Source organism: Heptranchias perlo, unplaced genomic scaffold, assembly GCF_035084215.1.
Source record: "Heptranchias perlo isolate sHepPer1 unplaced genomic scaffold, sHepPer1.hap1 HAP1_SCAFFOLD_240, whole genome shotgun sequence".
Taxonomy (NCBI): domain Eukaryota; kingdom Metazoa; phylum Chordata; class Chondrichthyes; order Hexanchiformes; family Hexanchidae; genus Heptranchias; species Heptranchias perlo.
Window position 1 is genome coordinate 9822 of NW_027139252.1, and position 19057 is coordinate 28878.

The following is a 19057-nucleotide window of genomic DNA, read 5'->3' on the forward strand; positions in this document are numbered from 1 at the left end:
ACCTGTCCCTCTCTCTATCTCTCTCTCCACCTGTCCCTCTCTCTATCTCTCTCTCCACCTGTCCCTCTCTCTATCTCTCTCTCCACCTGTCCCTCTCTCTCTCTCTCCACCTGTCCCTCTCTCTATCTCTCTCTCCAGCTGTCCCTCTCTCTATCTCTCTCTCCACCTGTCCCTCTCTCTCTCTCTCCACCTGTCCCTCTCTCTCTCTCTCCACCTGTCCCTCTCTCTCTCTCCACCTGTCCCTCTCTCTCTCTCTCTCTCCACCTGTCCCTCTCTCTCTCTCTCTCTCCACCTGTCCCTCTCTCTCTCTCCACACCTGTCCCTCTCTCTCTCTCCACCTGTCCCTCTCTCGATCTCTCTCTCCACCTGTCCCTCTCTCGATCTCTCTCTCCACCTGTCCCTCTCTCTCTCTCTCTCTCTCCACCTGTCCCTCTCTCTCTCTCTCTCTCCACCTGTCCCTCTCTCTATCTCTCTCTCCACCTGTCCCTCTCTCTATCTCTCTCTCCACCTGTCCCTCTCTCTATCTCTCTCTCCACCTGTCCCTCTCTCTATCTCTCTCTCCACCTGTCCCTCTCTCTCTCTCTCCACCTGTCCCTCTCTCTCTCTCCACCTGTCCCTCTCTCTATCTCTCTCTCCACCTGTCCCTCTCTCTCTCTCTCTCCACCTATCCCTCTCTCTCTCTTCACACCTGTCCCTCTCTCTCTCTCCACCTGTCCCTCTCTCTATCTCTCTCTCCACCTGTCCCTCTCTCTCTCTCTCTCTCCACCTGTCCCTCTCTCTATCTCTCTCTTCACCTGTCCCTCTCTCTCTCTCTCTCTCCACCTGTCCCTCTCTCTATCTCTCTCTCCACCTGTCCCTCTCTCTCTCTATCTCTCTCTCCACCTGTCCCTCTCTCTATCTCTCTCTCCACCTGTCCCTCTCTCTATCTCTCTCTCCACCTGTCCGTCTCTCTCTCTCTCTCTCTCCACCTGTCCGTCTCTCTCTCTCTCTCTCTCCACCTGTCCCTCTCTCTATCTCTCTCTCCACCTGTCCCTCTCTCTATCTCTCTCTCCACCTGTCCCTCTCTCTATCTCTCTCTCCACCTGTCCCTCTCTCTATCTCTCTCTCCACCTGTCCCTCTCTCTATCTCTCTCTCCACCTGTCCCTCTCTCTATCTCTCTCTCCACCTGTCCCTCTCTCTATCTCTCTCTCCACCTGTCCCTCTCTCTCCACCTGTCCCTCTCTCTCCACCTGTCCCTCTCTCTCTCTCCACCTGTCCGTCTCTCTCTCTCTCTCTCTCTCCACCTGTCCGTCTCTCTCTCTCTCTCTCCACCTGTCCCTCTCTCTATCTCTCTCTCCACCTGTCCCTCTCTCTATCTCTCTCTCCACCTGTCCCTCTCTCTATCTCTCTCTCCACCTGTCCCTCTCTCTATCTCTCTCTCCACCTGTCCCTCTCTCTATCTCTCTCTCCACCTGTCCCTCTCTCTCTCTCTCTCTCTCCACCTGTCCCTCTCTCTCTCTCTCTCTCCACCTGTCCCTCTCTCTATCTCTCTCTCCACCTGTCCCTCTCTCTATCTCTCTCTCCACCTGTCCCTCTCTCTCTCTCTCTCTCTCTCCACCTGTCCCTCTCTCTATCTCTCTCTCCACCTGTCCCTGTCTCTATCTCTCTCTCCACCTGTCCCTCTCTCTATCTCTCTCTCCACCTGTCCCTCTCTCTATCTCTCTCTCCACCTGTCCCTCTCTCTCCACCTGTCCCTCTCTCTCCACCTGTCCCTCTCTCTCCACCTGTCCCTCTCTCTCCACCTGTCCCTCTCTCTCCACCTGTCCCTTTCTCTCTCTCCACCTGTCCCTCTCTCTCTCTCCACACCTGTCCCTCTCTCTCTCTCCCCACCTGTCCCTCTCTCTCTCTCTCCCCACCTGTCCCTCTCTCTCTCTCTCCCCACCTGTCCCTCTCTCTCTCTCTCCCCACCTGTCCCTCTCTCTCTCTCTCCACCTGTCCCTCTCTCTCTCTCTCTCCACCTGTCCCTCTCTCTCTCTCTCTCCACCTGTCCCTCTCTCTCTCTCTCTCCACCTGTCCCTCTCTCTCTCTCTCTCCACCTGTCCCTCTCTCTCTCTCTCTCCACCTGTCCCTCTCTCTCTCTCTCTCCACCTGTCCCTCTCTCTCTCTCTCTCCACCTGTCCCTCTCTCTCTCTCTCTCCACCTGTCCCTCTCTCTCTCTCTCTCCACCTGTCCCTCTCTCTCTCTCTCTCCACCTGTCCCTCTCTCTCTCTCTCTCTCTCCACCTGTCCCTCTCTCTCTCTCTCTCTCTCCACCTGTCCCTCTCTCTCTCTCTCTCTCCACCTGTCCCTCTCTCTCTCTCTCTCTCCACCTGTCCCTCTCTCTACCCCACCCTCTGTCATTTTCTTTCTCTCTCTCTCTCTCTGTCTCTGCCTCTTTCCCCCTCTCTCTCTGTTTCTCTCTTTCTGTGTGTGTGTCTCTCTCTCTCTCTGCCTCTCTCCCCCGTCTCTCTGTCCTTTTCTCTCTCTCTATCCCTCTCTCTCTCCCTCTGGCTCTCTCCCGCTCTCTCTGTCTTTATCTCTCTCTATCTCTCTCTCCATCATTCTCTCTCTCTCTCTGCCTCTCCCCCTCTCTCTCTCTGCCTCTCCCCTCTCTCTATGTCCTTTTCTCTCTCTCTGTTGTCTCTGAATTTTTCTTGATTGAAAAGTACTCTGAAATATTTCAGTCTCACTGTTTGAAGTAACAACAATTAAACAGACCAGAGAGGCCTCTCTCCGTCCCTCTCTCTCTCTCCGTCCCTCTCTCTCTCTCTGTCCCTCTCTCTCTCCCCCTCTCTCTGTTTTTCTATCTCATTTAAACAGAGAGAGTCTGACCGAACCGATCATTTTCTCTCTCTCTCTGTCTCTCACTCTATTCACCTTTCTGCAGCATTTTTATTTATTAAAATGTTTTCTATATTAAAACTTCAATTAGAGGCTGGAAACCTGTCAGTTAAATCTCGTTTCTCAACCTTTGGATGATTTGTGTGTTTGAAATGGTGCTGTGCCCTGAGCTCGGAACCTGTTTGCCATCCAGACCCGGGGAGGTGAGAATGAGATGGAGTCCCTGCTCCCTCCACAGCTCTTTACAGTAAACACACAGAGAGAATGAAATGGTCAAACACTGTCTGAGAAACAGCAGCCATTCCAGCTCTGCAGCCCTTGTGTATTCGGAGCAGATTCCGCCCAACTTTAGTTCTTTAAATGTGGACGCCGGGCAGGGTGGGATGTGACGGAGGTCCCCGGGGTGTTTGGGTCACGAGGGGAGAGGGGGAGACAGGCTGAGGGTGGGGGGGACTCGGTTTGGGGTGAGGGAAGAGGGGGAGACAGGCTGTGAGGGTTTCAAATCAGTAAAATAGGTCCTTGAAATGTGGCTCATTCCAACAGACAGGTCTCCTGGTCAAACCAGTCCCTGAGGGAGACCCATTGAGATTCAGTCTAATATCTCAAAGGCTGAAGCAGGGAGCTCCCCGGGGGTCGGGGATGGCCGTGTGTCTCGTCCCAAACCCTCCCCAGGGGCGGGGACAATCTCTCAGTCTGCCGGGGTCCTTCAGCCTGTCCTGAGTGTATTTCTCCCTCTCTGTCTCTCTCCCAACTTTTCTCTCTTTTTAGATTCTCTGGTTTGTAATCGGGATTTGTGTCTCAGTATTGGTGCTGAGGGATTGTTGGTGTAACTGGGAGTGGGAATGGGTGTGGGGGAGTTCTGGGCTCTTGCTGTGCCTTTTTAATCCCTTGCTTTTGTATTTTAATCAATTCCCTCTCTCTCTCTCCCTCCCCTCAGGAAACTTTTCGATGAAATGCTGCAAGGAGATGATCCAGAAAGAGACATTTTGTGAGAAGGAGGAGGAAGAATCCTGGGCCAAGAATCGTTCTCTCGGCTGGGGACTGACTGACTGAGACCTTCACCGCAGCCTGGACCCGATGGGGGCCACGTGAGTAATGTTTAGGTTACTCTGGGGACACTGGGGATCACTGGGACATTCTGGGGACACTGGGGATCACTGGGACATTCTGGGGACACTGGGGGATCACTGGGACATTCTGGAGACACTGGAGGATCACTGGGACATTGTACAGGAGCTGACACTGAGACACACACTGACCGTCTGACAGTGCAGCGCTCCCTCAGTACCGACCGTCCGACAGAATATCACCATCTGTTCGAGCCCAAATTCCTCCCTTCATTCATTACAAGTGCAACTTTTCAGAAATAACACAAAGTGGATCAAACTATTATTCAGAGGCTGACAATGTGACATATCTGGGGTCTTAATTGAAATTAAAAGCTCTTTCAGGAAGCGTCCTGCAGCACGCAGAGGGCCCAAATGTGAAAACAGCCTCCAAATGTTTTCTTCGTTTGAAGTTTAATTTTTGAAAAGGTCACTGACAACTCAGAAAAAAATAGTGTTAATTCCGAAGCCATTTTGGGCCCCCATGTGAAATTGTATTGTAATGGAACCACACAGACACATGGGGAAGCTCGGGAGCAAACTGATTGGAATTTGAGATTTTAATCCCATATTCATTTGTGGCACAGCTCAGCTCAATTCAAACCCAATGTCTGTGCAAAGGACACGTGTCTCCTGACTGTACAGTCTGTGTGTGTGTGTGTGTGTGTCTCAGTCTCACTGGTCCCATAACATAACTTTAAAGCAGTAAAATTAACCAGAACCTGCTCCAAAGACAAAACCGATCCAGATCTTGAAGGTGTGATGATTTCCTCCTTCTCTCTGCTCTGTTGGTGGGAGGCTCATTTCCAGTCCCAGGTATTTGTCTATTCCCCATGTCTGATGGGTTGGTTCCTGTGAACAGTTTGTCAGAGAGTGTTTCACTGCCTCAGGGTGTTTGCAGAGAGAGAGAAGCAGCTCCCATCTTGGTCTGAAAGACCCAGTCAATGAGAGATTTATAAAACAATCCAGCCCAGTGGAGTTAAACCGAGTCCCCCATTAATCCAAACACACCATATTGTGAGCAAAATTCAACATTTCACAGGGCCAGTGAGTCCCAGACACGGATTGTACCCACCTCCCTAAATTAAACTCAACTCCTTACTGCAAAAAGTGTCTGTCAAAACACAGCCCGTTTAGGGACTGAACCCCTCAAATAACCGTTACACTCAACATTGCAATCTCTCAGTGAATCGTTCCCTTTTACCCACTGTGTGCTGTACATGAACAGGAGCTCACACTGAGGCACACACGGGCCGTACAGTACCAGACAGGAGTGAATCGTTTCCTTTTACCCACTGTGTGCTGTACATGTACAGGAGCTGACACTGAGACACACACGGGCCGTACAGTACCAGACAGGAGTGAATCGTTCCCTTTTACCCACTCTGTGCTGTACATGTACAGGAGCTGACACTGAGACACACACGGGCCGTACAGTACCAGACAGGAGTGAATCGTTCCCTTTTACCCACTCTGTGCTGTACACGTACAGTACAGTTGTGGTGGTGGTTGTTGTGGTGGCCCAAACGCAAAGGCCGCCGCTCTGGCATCGCTCTGGGATCCCCAGCTGCACCCTGGCCTCACTCTGGGCTGACTGGGTGCACTCTGGGACCCCGGCATCACTCTGGGGTCACTGGGACATTCTGGGGTCACTGCGGGATAACTGGCGACACTCTGTCGGCCTCTTGCCGCCATGTGACAAGATGGCGGCGGCTGCCATTTTTTCCAAGATTGTGGCCGCGCTTGCCGCTATTTTGCCCAAGATGGCGGCCGCGCCTGCCGCCATGTTTTCCAAGATGGCGGCCGTGCTTGCTGCCATTTTTTCCAAGATGGTGGCCATGCCGGCCGCCATTTTGTCCAAGACGGACTCCGAGCTTGCCTCCATTTTGTCCAAGCTGGCTTCATTTATTGTATGAATAATTGAAAAGTTTAAAATGTAATATAAATAACTCAATAGTTTCATTCATTAAATAAATAATGAATTGCTTATTTTATTATATCAATAATTAAATTGTTTTCAAGTGTTTAATTTATTATATGAATACTTCAAATGTTTCATTTATTATAAAGAGAATTCAATAGTTTAAATTATTCGATTGATTAATTTATTATATAAATAACCAAGAGTTTAATTTATTGTATAAAAAATTCAATAGCTAAATTTATTATATAAATCATTCAATTGTTTAATATATTATAAATAATTCAAGTGTTTAATTTTTTATGTAAATTATTGAATTGTTTAATTTATTATATGAATAATTAAATTGATTAATATATTTGATAAATAATTCAGTAGTTTAATTATATAATAATTCAAGTGTATAATTTAATATATAAATAGCTCCGTTGTTTAATTTATTGTATAAATAATTCAATTTGTGAATTTATTATACAAATAAACAAGTGTTTAATTTATTAATGAAGCATTCAAGTGTATAATTTATTACATAAATAGTTCATTTGTTTAATTTATTATTTAAATAATTCAACTGTTTCATTTATGATCCAAATAATTCAATAGTTCAATTTATTATATAAATAATTAAACGGTTTTATTTATTAAATAAATAATTCAATAGTTTAATTCATTATATAAATAATCAATTGTTTAATTTCTTACATAACAACTTCAGTTGTTAAAATAAACTATTGAATTATTTTCATAAGAAATTAAGCATCTAAATAATTCAATTGATGAAATTATTATACAAATAAACAAGTGTTTAATTTATATAATAATGCATGTCTAATTTATTATATAAAAAACAATTGTTTAATTTATTATATAAATGATTGAACTGATTATTTGATTCTCTAAATAATTCAATTGTTTAATTTATTATATAAATAATTCATGTTTAATTCATTATATAAATAATTCAAGTGTTTCATTTATTATATAAAAAAATCAATTGTTTAATTTATTATATAAATAACCAATTGTTTAATTTATTATATAAATAACCAATTGTTTAGTTTATTATATAAATAACCAATTGTTTCATTTATTATATAAATAACCAATTGTTTAGTTTATTATATAAATAATCCAAGTGTTAAAATTATTATATAAAGAGGTCAAGTGTTTAAATTATATAATTAATTCAAAGGTGTAACTTATCATAGAAAGATTCAAGTGTTTATTTAATCATATTAATAATCCATTATTTAATTTATTGCATGAAGAATTTCAAAATGTTATTTATTATATAAATAATCAATTGTTTAATTCATTATATTCATAATGAATTAAACAATTTCATAATGAATTGTTTAATTGATTATATAAATAATTCAAAGGTTTAATTCATTACACATAATAAATTGTTTACTTTATTATATAATGAAGTCTCGTGTTTAATTTATTAGACAAATCATTCAAGTGTTTAATTTATGATATAAATAATTCAACTAAATATTGAATTCTTTATATAATAAATTAAACGAAGGAAAATGTATATAATGAATTAAACTATTGAATTATTTCTACAATAAATTAAACACTTGAATCCTTTATATAATAAATAAACACTAATTGTTTATGTAATAAATTAAACAATTGATTATTTAAAGAATTGAACTATTCAATTATTTATGAAATGAATTGAACGATTGAATTATTTATATTATAAATTAAACACTTGAATTATCTGCTTCCAATGTTTTTGTTTTTCGGCCTGGTATTAAGATCATCAATGGCGGCTGCATCACCCAGCATGCATCGCGGTGCAGATTGTGCCCTATCTGAATCCGTGGAGCCCAGTGCGCAGGCGCAGTAGTGACTCATTATCGGGCAGTGTGTCCTGAGCATGCGCGGCCAGTCGAGGCTGCGGGAGGAGCGCGTTCGGTGCAGGTCAGAGGATCGGAGCAAGAGGCTCAATAAACCCCGGGGCCCGGGTCCGGGCTCAGGCCCAGGCTCAGGCTTTACAAACCCCGAGTGCGGCCCCAGACCCGAATATAAAACAGTGAACATTATCCCCCCCTCACTACCCGCCGGGAAATGAAGGGGAAATGGGGATCGGTCAGGGAGCGTCTGTAAATGAAGGAGAAATGGGGATCGGTCAGGGAGCGTCTGTAAATGAAGGAGAAATGGTGATCGGTCAGGGAGCGTCTGTAAATGAAGGAGAAATGGTGATCGGTCAGGGAGCGTCTGTAAATGAAGGAGAAATGGTGATCGGTCAGGGAGCGTCTGTGAATGAAGGAGAAATGGTGATCGGTCAGGGAGCGTCTGTAAATGAAGGAGAAATGGTGATCGGTCAGGGAGCGTCTGCAAATGAAGGAGAAATGGTGATCGGTCAGGGAGCGTCTGTAAATGAAGGAGAAACGGTGATCGGTCAGGGAGCGTCTGTAAATGAAGGAGAAATGGTGATCGGTCAGGGAGCGTCTGTGAATGAAGGAGAAATGGTGATCGGTCAGGGAGCGTCTGTAAATGAAGGAGAAATGGTGATCGGTCAGGGAGCGTCTGTAAATGAAGGAGAAATGGTGATCGGTCAGGGAGCGTCTGTAAATGAAGGAGAAATGGTGATCGGTCAGGGAGCGTCTGTAAATGAAGGAGAAATGGTGATCGGTCAGGGAGCGTCTGTAAATGAAGGAGAAATGGTGATCGGTCAGGGAGCGTCTGTAAATGAAGGAGAAATGGTGATCGATCAGGGAGCGTCTGTAAATGAAGGAGAAATGGTGATCGGTCAGGGAGCGTCTGTAAATGAAGGAGAAATGGTGATCGGTCAGGGAGCGTCTATAAATGAAGGAGAAATGGTGATCGGTCAGGGGGCGTCTGTAAATGAAGGAGAAATGGTGATCTCTATACCTTTAGTCATCCAGGGAGCTCTCGCTTTGGATGCTGTTCCTTTCCTCCTCGTGGGAATCTGTCTACTCTGCACCCAAACCAACTCCTCCTTGAAGGCCTCCCACTGTTCAATTACTGTTCTGCCTGCCAATTTTTGATACCAATCCACCTGGACAAGATCCCTTTTTAACTCACTGGAATTAGCCCTCCTCCAGTTAAGAATTTTCACATTTGACTGTCCCCTGTCCTTTTCCATAACTGTTCCAAACCAAATGAGATTATGATCACTGCTGCCCCACTGAAACATGCTCCACCTGCCTCACTTCATTCTCCACACCCAGCCCACTACTGTACTCACACTCTCTCACACCCTCTCACACTCACTCTCTCTCTCACACCCTTTCACTTATGGTTTAGGGCCACTGAAAGATGATGCAATGGGTTTGGATTTCAGCACAGGGAGGAGGGAGAGTGTGTGGGACGGGGATTTACAGCTTTGAGGAATGAGAGAGGAAATAATGTTCCATAGAAAGTAAAGTTATCTGATCTGAATTTCTATCCTGTAGTTACAGTGATAACTTTTATAAACTACTTTTACAGGGGAGGATTTGCAGAGGGAAACTCAAACCAAAGATCACGTCAAGATCTGACAGAGTCACTCGATTCATCAGGACCTGAATATCATCGACCTTTGAATGTGGAAGGAGAAATGTTTGTCTGTTCTGTCTGTGGGAGATGATTTTAGACATCAGTGTGAGTGGAAAAGCACCGAGACACACACCGAGTGAGAGTGTTCCAGTGCACTGACTGTGGAAAGAGCTTTAACCAGTTACACAGCCAGAAAAAACATCGCACCATTCACAGCGGGGAGAAACCGTACACGTGTTCTGTGTGTGGACGAGGCTTCAACTGATCATCAACCTGGAGAGACACAAGGACACCCAGACCATGGAGAAACCGTGGAAATGTGGGGACTGTGGGAAGGGATTCAATTACCCGTCCAGGCTGGAAATTCATCAACACAGTCACACTGGGGAGAGGCCGTTCACCTGCTCCGTGTGTGGGAAGGGATTCGCTCAGTCATCCGGCCTCCTGACACACCAGCGAGTTCACTCTGATGAGAGACCTTTTAAATGTTCTGACTGTGAGATGAGGTTTAAAAGCAAAATTAATCTGCTGATACACCAACGTACCCACACTGGGGAGAGGCCGTTCACCTGCTCCGTGTGTGGGAAGGGATTCACTATTTCATCCAGCCTCCAGACACACCAGCGAGTTCACACTGGGGAGAGACCTTTTAAATGTTCTGACTGTGAGAAGAGGTTTAAATGCAAAAGGAACCTGCTGACACACCAATGTACTCACACTGGGGAGAGGCCGTTCACCTGCTCCGTGTGTGGGAAGGGATTCACTCAGTCATCCGTCCTCCTGACACACCAGCGAGTTCACACTGGGGAGAGGCCGTTCACCTGCTCCGTGTGTGGGAAGGGATTCACTCAGTCATCCCTCCTCCTGACACACCAGCGAGTTCACACTGGGGAGAGGCCGTTCACCTGCTCTGTGTGCGGGAAGGGATACACTCGGTCATCCACCCTGCTGACACACCAGCGACTTCACTCTGATGAGAGACCTTTTAAATGTTCTGACTGTGAGAAGAGGTTTCAAAGCAAAAGTAATCTGCTGTCACACCAACGCACTCACACTGGGGAGAGACCGTTCATCTGCTCTGTGTGTGGGAAGGGATTCACTTGGTCATCTGAGCTTCTGACACACCAGCGAGTTCACGCTGGGGAGAGGCCTTTTCAATGTTCTGACTGTGAGAAGAGGTTTAAAAGCAAAATTGAACTGCTGAGACACCAACGCACTCACACTGGGGAGAGACCGTTCATCTGCACCGTGTGTGGGAAGAGATTCACTCAGTCGTCCATCCTGCTGACACACCAGCGAGTTCACACTGGGGAGAGGCCATTCACCTGCTCCTTGTGTGGGAAGAGATTCACTCGGTCATCCATCCTGCTGACACACCAGCGAGTTCACTCTGATGAGAGACCTTTTAAATGTTCTGACTGTGAGAAGAGGTTTAAAAGCAAAATTAATCTGCTGATACACCAACGTACCCACACTGGGGAGAGGCCGTTCACCTGCTCCTTGTGTGGGAAGAGATTCACTCAGTCTTTCATCCTGCTGAGACACCAGCGAGTTCACTCTGATGAGAGATCTTTTAAGTGTTCTGACTGTGAGAAGAGGTTTAAAAGCAAAATTGAACTGCTGAGACACCAACGCACTCACACTGGGGAGAGACCGTTCATCTGCACCGTGTGTGGGAAGAGATTCACTCAGTCGTCCAACCTGCTGAAACACCAGCGAGTTCACACTGGGGAGAGGCCGTTCACCTGCTCCTTGTGTGGGATGAGATTCACTCGGTCATTCATCCTGCTGAGACACCAGCGAGTTCACTCCGATGAGAGACCTTTTAAATGTTCTGACTGTGAGAAGAGGTTTAAAAGCAAATTTAATCTGCTGACACACCAACGCACCCACACTGGGGAGAGGCCATTCTCCTGCTCTGTGTATGGGAAGGGATTCGCTGGGTCATCAACCCTGCTGAAACACCAGCGAGTTCACACTGGGGAGAGGCCGTTCACCTGCACCTTGTGTGGGATGAGATTCACTCGGCCATCCAACCTGCTGAGACACCAGCGAGTTCACTCCGATGAGAGACCTTTTAAATGTTCTGACTGTGAGAAGAGGTATAAAAGCAAATTTAATCTGCTGACACACCAACGCACTCACACTGGGGAGAGGCCGTTCACCTGCTCAGTGTGTGGGAAGGGATTCGCTTGGTCATCCTCCCTGCTGAAACACCAGCGAGTTCACACTGAGAGACCTTTAAATGTTCTGACTGTGGGAAGAGATTTAAAATCAGAAACGAACTGCTGAGACATCGACGCTCTCACACTGGGGAGAGACTGTTCACCTGCTCCGTGTGTGGGAAGAGATTCACTCGATCATCCCACCTTCTGAAACATTAACTTGTTGACACTATTGAGTGACCTTTTAATGCAGTGACTGTGAGAAGAGCTTTAAAAGCAGAAATGAACTGCTGACACATCAACGCATGCCCATTGGTTGAGAGACTGTTCACCTGCTCCGTGTGTGGGAAGGGATTCACTCAGTCATCACACGTGCTGAGACACCAGCGAGTTCACGAAATGAGCAGGTCCAACGAGCCGGTCTGTAACACAGGCCAATGACTCAGTGCAGCTCGTGACCCAGTCACTGGGCTCCGTTATAGCCTCTCCTGTCAGTAACACACAAAGAGAAATTGTAAATCTGAAACAGAAAGAGATAATGTATAACACTTCATATCAACCACCAGTTTTTCCCTCTTTCCGGCTTTTAAAACAATCTGTTTCACAGTTTGTCAAACCCGAAACAGCCTCTGGGATTTGCTGATTGAGAATTTCAGTGGAAATTGGGACCGTCATTAAGTATCGGAACAAATATCCCCGCTGAGGTTTCGGGATTGTTACTGGTTTATTTATATCAGTGAGTGACCGATTTTAAACCAGGTGAGGGTGTAAACTTAAGGTAAGAGCCTGGGATACACAAGAGACTCTTCAATGTATCAAGTTAAATTACACTGATTCCACCAACATTGGACATCACATCCCTCAAACATTGTTACCTGTTGCTGTATAAAACTGTTGAGGGTGGAAATGGGAAATAACTGAAAAAAACTTCATTGTATCAAAGTTAATTCTGATCATTATTATTATACAAACATTCGACAGCCTATCCCTTAAAAAGGACCCAATATCAAACCAGTCCCCAGTCCTTGGGCCTGTGCCGATGTTGTGATTTGCACCCGCTTCTGACTGACTTGGTATCAGACCCTCTCTTCACTGAAGGGGACCGATTCAGCACCAACTCACACACCCACCATTGGATCATTGAATCACCTTCAACACCTGAATTACATCACCACTTAATCCTCTATACACGAGGAAATACAAACCTTGTCCACGCAACTTGCCCTCATAATGTAACCATTTTAGCCCCGGTATCATTCTGGTCTTTCTGCGCTGCACCTCCTGCAAGGCCAATATATCCTTCCTGAGGTCTGGTGCCCAGGACTGAATGCCGTACTCTGAATGTGGCCTTAACAGAGTTTATAGAATTCTAACATAACTTCCACCCTTTTGAATTCCAGTTCCCTTGAGATAAAGGCCGATATTCCATTAGCCATTTAAATTATTTTTTGCACCTGTCTGCCAACTCTTCCTGATTTCCCGAAGTATCTCTGCTCACCCACAGTTCCTGGCTTCTCACCATTTCGAAAATACTCTGATTTATCTTGCTTCGGGCCAAAGTGGATGGCCTCACACTTCCCCAGATTGAAACTTTGAACAGTCTGGGGCTCTTTTGTATAGAAAAGAGAAGGCTGAGGGTGACCTGATACAGGACTTTAAGATTATGCAAGGGTTTGATAGGTCAGATGTAGATAAGGTGTTTGTACTTTTGGGAGTGGGGACGTCAGAACTTAGGGCCATGAATATAATAGTCATCAATAAATCCAATCTGGCATTCAAGAGAAACATATTTATCCAGAGAGGCGTTAGAATGTGCAGCTCTCTCCCACACGGAGTAGTTAAGGCGAATATCATGGATGCATTTACGGTGAAGTGAGATAAACACATGGAGGAGAAAGGAATATTCGGGTTTGCTCATCGGGTTAGATGAAGAGGGGTTGGAGGAGGCTCGTCTGCAGCATAAACACCGGTATAGTCTAGTTGGGCCGAATTGCCTGTTTCTGTGATGTACATTCGATGTAATTCTATGTAAGCTCCATCTGACACAGTTTTACCAACTCACTGAATCTATCAATTTCCTTTTACAACTTTATGCTCCCATCTACACTACTCACTGTGCCTCCTAACTTGGTGTCGTCAACAAACCTGGATATACCGCTCTCTATTCCTTTATCTGCCTCATTTATACAGATCCCTGGGGGACACCACTAATCAAATCCTGTCAATTTGAGTACATCCCCATTAACCCGACTCTCTGTCTCCTACCTCCAAACCAACTCCCTCCCAATGTCAATGGGTTGCTTTGAATTCCACATGTCAACAGAAATGAGAATAGTCTCTGATGTTAAACCTTAACGAATGCCTCTGGAAGTCAATATACACATAACCCCCATAGACACTCCATCATTTACCACGTTAGTTACATCTTCAAAAAGTTCAACTATTTTCGTTTATCCAAGTGCTCAGTCATTCTTTCCCCAATGACAGATTCTGGTAACTTCCCCACAACAGACGTCAGACTAATAGGTCTATAATTTCCTGTTTTATCTCTCCTACCCTTCCGAATTAATGGAATGATATTTGAATTTTTTCAATCCATGGAACAATTCCTGAATCAAGAGAGTTTTGAACGATCATGACTAAAGCATGTACAATTTCCTCACCTATTCCCCTTAGTCCCCTGGGATGGTAAACATCAGGCCCTGGAGATTTGTTTATCTTTAGTCTAATTGTTTTCTCCAATACCATTATTTTACTTACACTGAATCCCCTTGATTTATTTTCAGTTTTCCTCGTGTCTCTGGTTTATTATCCTCATGCTTTTCTGTGAGGATTTAGCAAGTCTGCCATTTCCTGATTTTCAATTACAATATCACCTCCATCTGTCTTTAAGGGGCCCACATTACTCTTCGTCACCCTTCTTTCTCTTAATATACGTGTAAAAACCTTGAAAGTTGTCCTTAATTTCATTCACAAGTTTTTCTCGTTTTCCCTCTTTGCACCTTTTACGATTTTTTTTAGTTTCAGCACCACAATAAACAACACTTCACTGTGAAATTTGCTCAATTAGTTCTTCAGTGTCAGAGCGAGAATTGTCCATCCCTAATTTATTTAAAGTAACAAACAAACACAAGCACAAATATTCATTCGTCTATCAAAGCACTGATGGACACAGAAAGATAAACACAGCTTGAAACGCAGTCAGTATCGGGATTCACAGGGAAACAGGCAAGCGAAAGAGACAAAGATCAAACAGTCTGAACCCACAACAGAATGTGACGTGTAGCTGATAGATATTAATGAGAGGAGGTGGGAAACAGTACCATGAATTGGTACCGTGGCTTAGTTGGTTAAAGCACCTGTCTAGTAAACAGGAGATCCTGTGTTCAACTCCCAGCGGTGCCTTTGTGTAATTCGTGGTGTTTAGTGAATTTGAGAAGCACACAGTGCTGTGTTTTGTTCAGGATCCAACACGGAACTGATCAGGAGGTCTTTTCAAAAATGCCTTTTCATCATACAGACAGCCCTCTCATAGAATGTGTCCGTGACACGTTCTTGTTTCTGGGCTCGTTGAGGTCGGGGTATAATTCTTGATTCGATGTTTCATACCCTGGAGAAACCCTAATTTAGCCCTGGACTTTGGATCTTGATCTGCGGTTCAAAGTTTTGCGAAGAGGGAAAAGGAGTCCCCAAATCACTCCACCTGAATCTCAAGCGCTTTTGAAAGAAATTCAGTTCAAACAATCAGGACTTTAAAGGCACCTCAATGACCTGCACTTTCATTGAACGAGCTTTGCTTCCAATTACATTCAACCTTGAAACCGCTCTGGGTTTTCCCCTCACTGAAGCAGAGTGTGGCCGCTCTGTATCTGTGAGCATGTCGGTGACGAGGTTCGCTCTGATATTGGTCGCTTTCAATTTTTAAGATCTCGCCAAGCTCAGGGAAAAGAAACCGGGTATCGAATTGTCCCTGTAAGTGATGAATTGAAGGGATTGGTGCTCCAAGCAGATCTGGAAAATTCACAGTGCGGTCACTCAGGAATTCCAAATCCACCCTCTCGCCACTCCCCCCGTCTCAGTCTTTCCATCTTTACCCTTCACTGCCGGTGTTCCAGGTTCGATCATCCGTGGCCGTTCAACGAAGCCTGAGAAGTCCATGAGGGAAAAACACAGCGAGTCAAGAGACAGAGACAAGGTGGGATCAAAGTATAGGAAGAAATAGGATCAATGTCAAGTTCTGCGAACGGGCAGAATTTAAGATGGAGCTTGGGAGAGATTCCTTCACGTGTCTTGCAATTTTGCAAGAGACCATTGGGCTCCGAATTAAAAGCATGAGCCGCGCTGGAGAGTCTCTCTGAGAGAGGGAATGCGGTTCGTCAACTCCAGTTCATCGTTATTTGAGCAGTAAACATAACTTTAAGAAGTCGCGCTGCGAGGAGGATTCGAACGTACGCAGGAAATCCCCAGGGGATTTCGAGTCCAACGCCTTAACCACTCGGCCATCGCAGCTACAAACATCTGTTATGCACGGCTGTAAATCAGAATGTGTAGGTTTATCACAAGCGATCTGTGATACAATGTTCTCTCCGACAGGTGAAAGGCCCTGATCCCTGGTCTGTGCTGATTCTCTGATAGTTTACTGGGTAAAGGCCCTGATCCCTGGTCTGTGCTTTTTCCCTGATAGTTTAGTGGGATTCATTCTGTATCTCTCAGTCTCTGGTACTGTGTGTGAGTGTGGGATTCATTCTGTATCTGTCACTCACTGATACTGTGTGTGAGTTTGGGATTCATTCTCTGTCTTGTCAGCAGTGTGTGTGAGAGTTTGTGATTCATTCTTTATAGGCAGTCTCTCATACTGTGTGTTAGTGTGGGATTCTTTCGGTATCTGTCAGTCTCTGTTTCTCCATGTGAGTGTGGGACTCATTCTTTATATACAGTCCCCAGTACTGTATGTGGGAGTTGAATTCATCCTAAATATGCAGTTACTCATACTGCATGTTAGTGTGGGATTCATACTGTACCTATCAGTCCCTGGTACTTGATGAGAGTGTGGGATTAACTCTGTGTCTGTCAGTCTCTAGTACTGTATGTGAGTTTGGGATTCCTTCTGTATCTGTGAGTGTTGGATTCATTCTGTGTCTGTGTGTCTCTGGTACTGTATCTGAATGTGAGTTTCATTCTGTATCTGTACATAATTATTCTCTCAGATTACATTATTGCGTTCAATACTTCAGCTTTAATATCTTAATGTTTGAAGAGTTTTACTCCTTATTTAATTTGTAAATATGGACGAACTTTAGGATTTAATGTTGGAGGTTTTAATCAGATAATTTGTGTGCTTTTTGGACCACTATTAAATCTGTATCTCTGTGAGTACGATTGTGGATGATAATGAATCTTTCAAACTGATATGGTGACATTTTTGAATTGGTTTGTAATGTGCAGATCAGTCTGTAGAAATGGAATTGATACTGTATCTTTCAGTCTAATATTGTATGAGATTTTTGGACTGGTATATAATGTGTATCTCAGTCTGCACTAATAGAATTGATACTCTATCTTTAAATTTCATTCTACGAGTGCATTCTGAACAGGTATCTAATTTGTTTCTCAGGTTTACTATCTTTCAGTATTTCTCAATCGATACTGTACGTGAGGTTTGGATTTGTTTGCAATTTGTAGCAAATGGTTCACTTTTCGAATGGATATTTCATGTATTAAAGTCATGTGTGAGAGAGTTCTGGGATAGTATTCAATTGGAATCTCAGGTACATTATTGGGATTCATTCTGTCCCTTTCAATCGGATACCATGTGTGATTTCTCTCTGGTATTTAATTCGTAGCTATGTTGCCCGATTGTGAGATTGACACAGTTTCTTTCAATCTGAGAGTGTGATTTTGGACTGGGATTTTTGTATCTGCCTGTCAGCGGGACTGAGTTCGGGGCAAATGGAACAGTGTCTGCCTCACCCGCTCTGTTTGAATGTTGGATTGAAAGTGTGTCTCTGGAACTTGGGATCAGTGTGGGACTGAGTACTTCTGCTGTCTGAGACTGTGGAACTGATGACCTGTCTGTGTCTCTGTGCTCTGTGGGTGATAATGTACCTCCTGTGTGTGAGAAGGAGCTGGCTGCACTCCTCCTTGTGCCTCGGGTGGAGGAAACATCACATTCATTCTGGATCATTCAAGGATTCGCCTGCAGGAAGAAAATGATCTGTTGTAACTCAAGAAACAGCGAGGTTGAAAATAGAATAGAGATCAGTTTAATATCTCTAATGATCATTTTGAATATCCACAAATGAAAACCAGTGATACAAACAGTGTCAGTGTCTGACTCCACTGCAGCACTCAGCTTCTGCACACCAGGTGTGTTGGGCTATTTTACAACAATTTAGTGACATCCAGACACAACCCAACCCCTGCACTGATCCATGAATGGGACCACCCGATGGGGCAGGGACCTTTGTCCAGGTCAGGTTTCTAATCCCCTCTCCCATGGGACTAACCGTTCAATCGAAACCAAACAGCCGCTGTTGAAATTGTGTCCTTCACACTTCTCACCTGCTGCCTGCAATAGATGCTCTTTGTATAACTCCCCACATCCTTACTGTCCGGCTCTGTTCCCACTCTTCACTGTCCAATAACAATAAACAGGGTGAGACTGGAACTAAACCAGGACCATTCACTCCTGGTTTGGGGAGTGAAAGCAGCAATGGTTTTAATAGCAGGTTCTTCCCATTCTCTCTCCCTTCCCCTGGACACACCCTGTCCACACACAGCCCGAGAATGACCTCTCCCTTCCCCCCTCTCACTCCATGTTCCGGGACCAGTTCCTGATCCACTCCGCCTCTTACAAACAGCCCCCGGACTCCCCCTGCCCTTCCCCCGGACTCAATGCCGATCTCTGAGCCCATCTGCGGACACAGTCCCGGAGCGATGAGCTGCTGTAACGAGGCTGCTCTTTGCTCCCTTCCCCCGGGGGCCGTGATCTCTCCATTCCCGCCTGTCTGAGCAAAGGAAGTGGGTCTGGGGGAAAGGTCAGAGGGAATGGGCTCCACAGGCAGTGCAGGAACAGGCACCAGAATGGGAAACAGATGGGATTCCACCAGTGCCCAACGCTGGAATCCAGACTGACTTTACAATCTCCAACTATTAAACTCGAGGTTTCCATCCCTGCTGTTTCTCTCGGGGTCTTTTGATGGGAAAGAGTCTTTCAGAGATAAAGTGAGAGGCTGTGGAATGACCCAATGGGTTCTGTTCATTCTTGGCTCCCTTACTGATAAAGTAACGTTTGACTCCGAAACTGGAGGGAGGATTCCTCAAACCAATCCTGGAGAAACGGGGGAGGAAAGTGGGAGTCGGTGTATTTGCTGGGACCGTGTAGGATTAATATCAGGCAGCAACAGTCCCAGTTTATTTCAATCGGAGTGAAACTCTCGGTCACTGAGAGTAATACAGAGCGGCCCTGAGCTGCAAGATTGCAGAGGGGA

The 19057-nt window shown here is 45.2% G+C and overlaps 1 protein-coding gene and 2 non-coding genes across 3 annotated transcripts; 2 read left to right on the forward strand and 1 right to left on the reverse strand.

The window, feature by feature from the left end:
- The first annotated feature begins 2938 nt into the window (after positions 1-2938).
- On the forward strand, positions 2939-17304 carry LOC137310274 (zinc finger protein 268-like). The gene is made up of 3 exons (XM_067978173.1): positions 2939-3062; positions 3797-3947; positions 9355-17304. The coding sequence occupies exon 3, from the start codon at positions 9703-9705 to the stop codon at positions 11692-11694; it is 1992 nt and encodes a 663-aa protein (XP_067834274.1). The 5' UTR covers positions 2939-3062; positions 3797-3947; positions 9355-9702; the 3' UTR covers positions 11695-17304.
- Positions 14899-14972, forward strand: trnat-agu (transfer RNA threonine (anticodon AGU)). The gene has a single exon. It is a non-coding gene; the product is annotated as a tRNA-Thr (tRNA).
- trnas-cga (transfer RNA serine (anticodon CGA)) lies at positions 15995-16076 on the reverse strand. The gene has a single exon. It is a non-coding gene; the product is annotated as a tRNA-Ser (tRNA).
- Positions 17305-19057: the final 1753 nt, after the last annotated feature.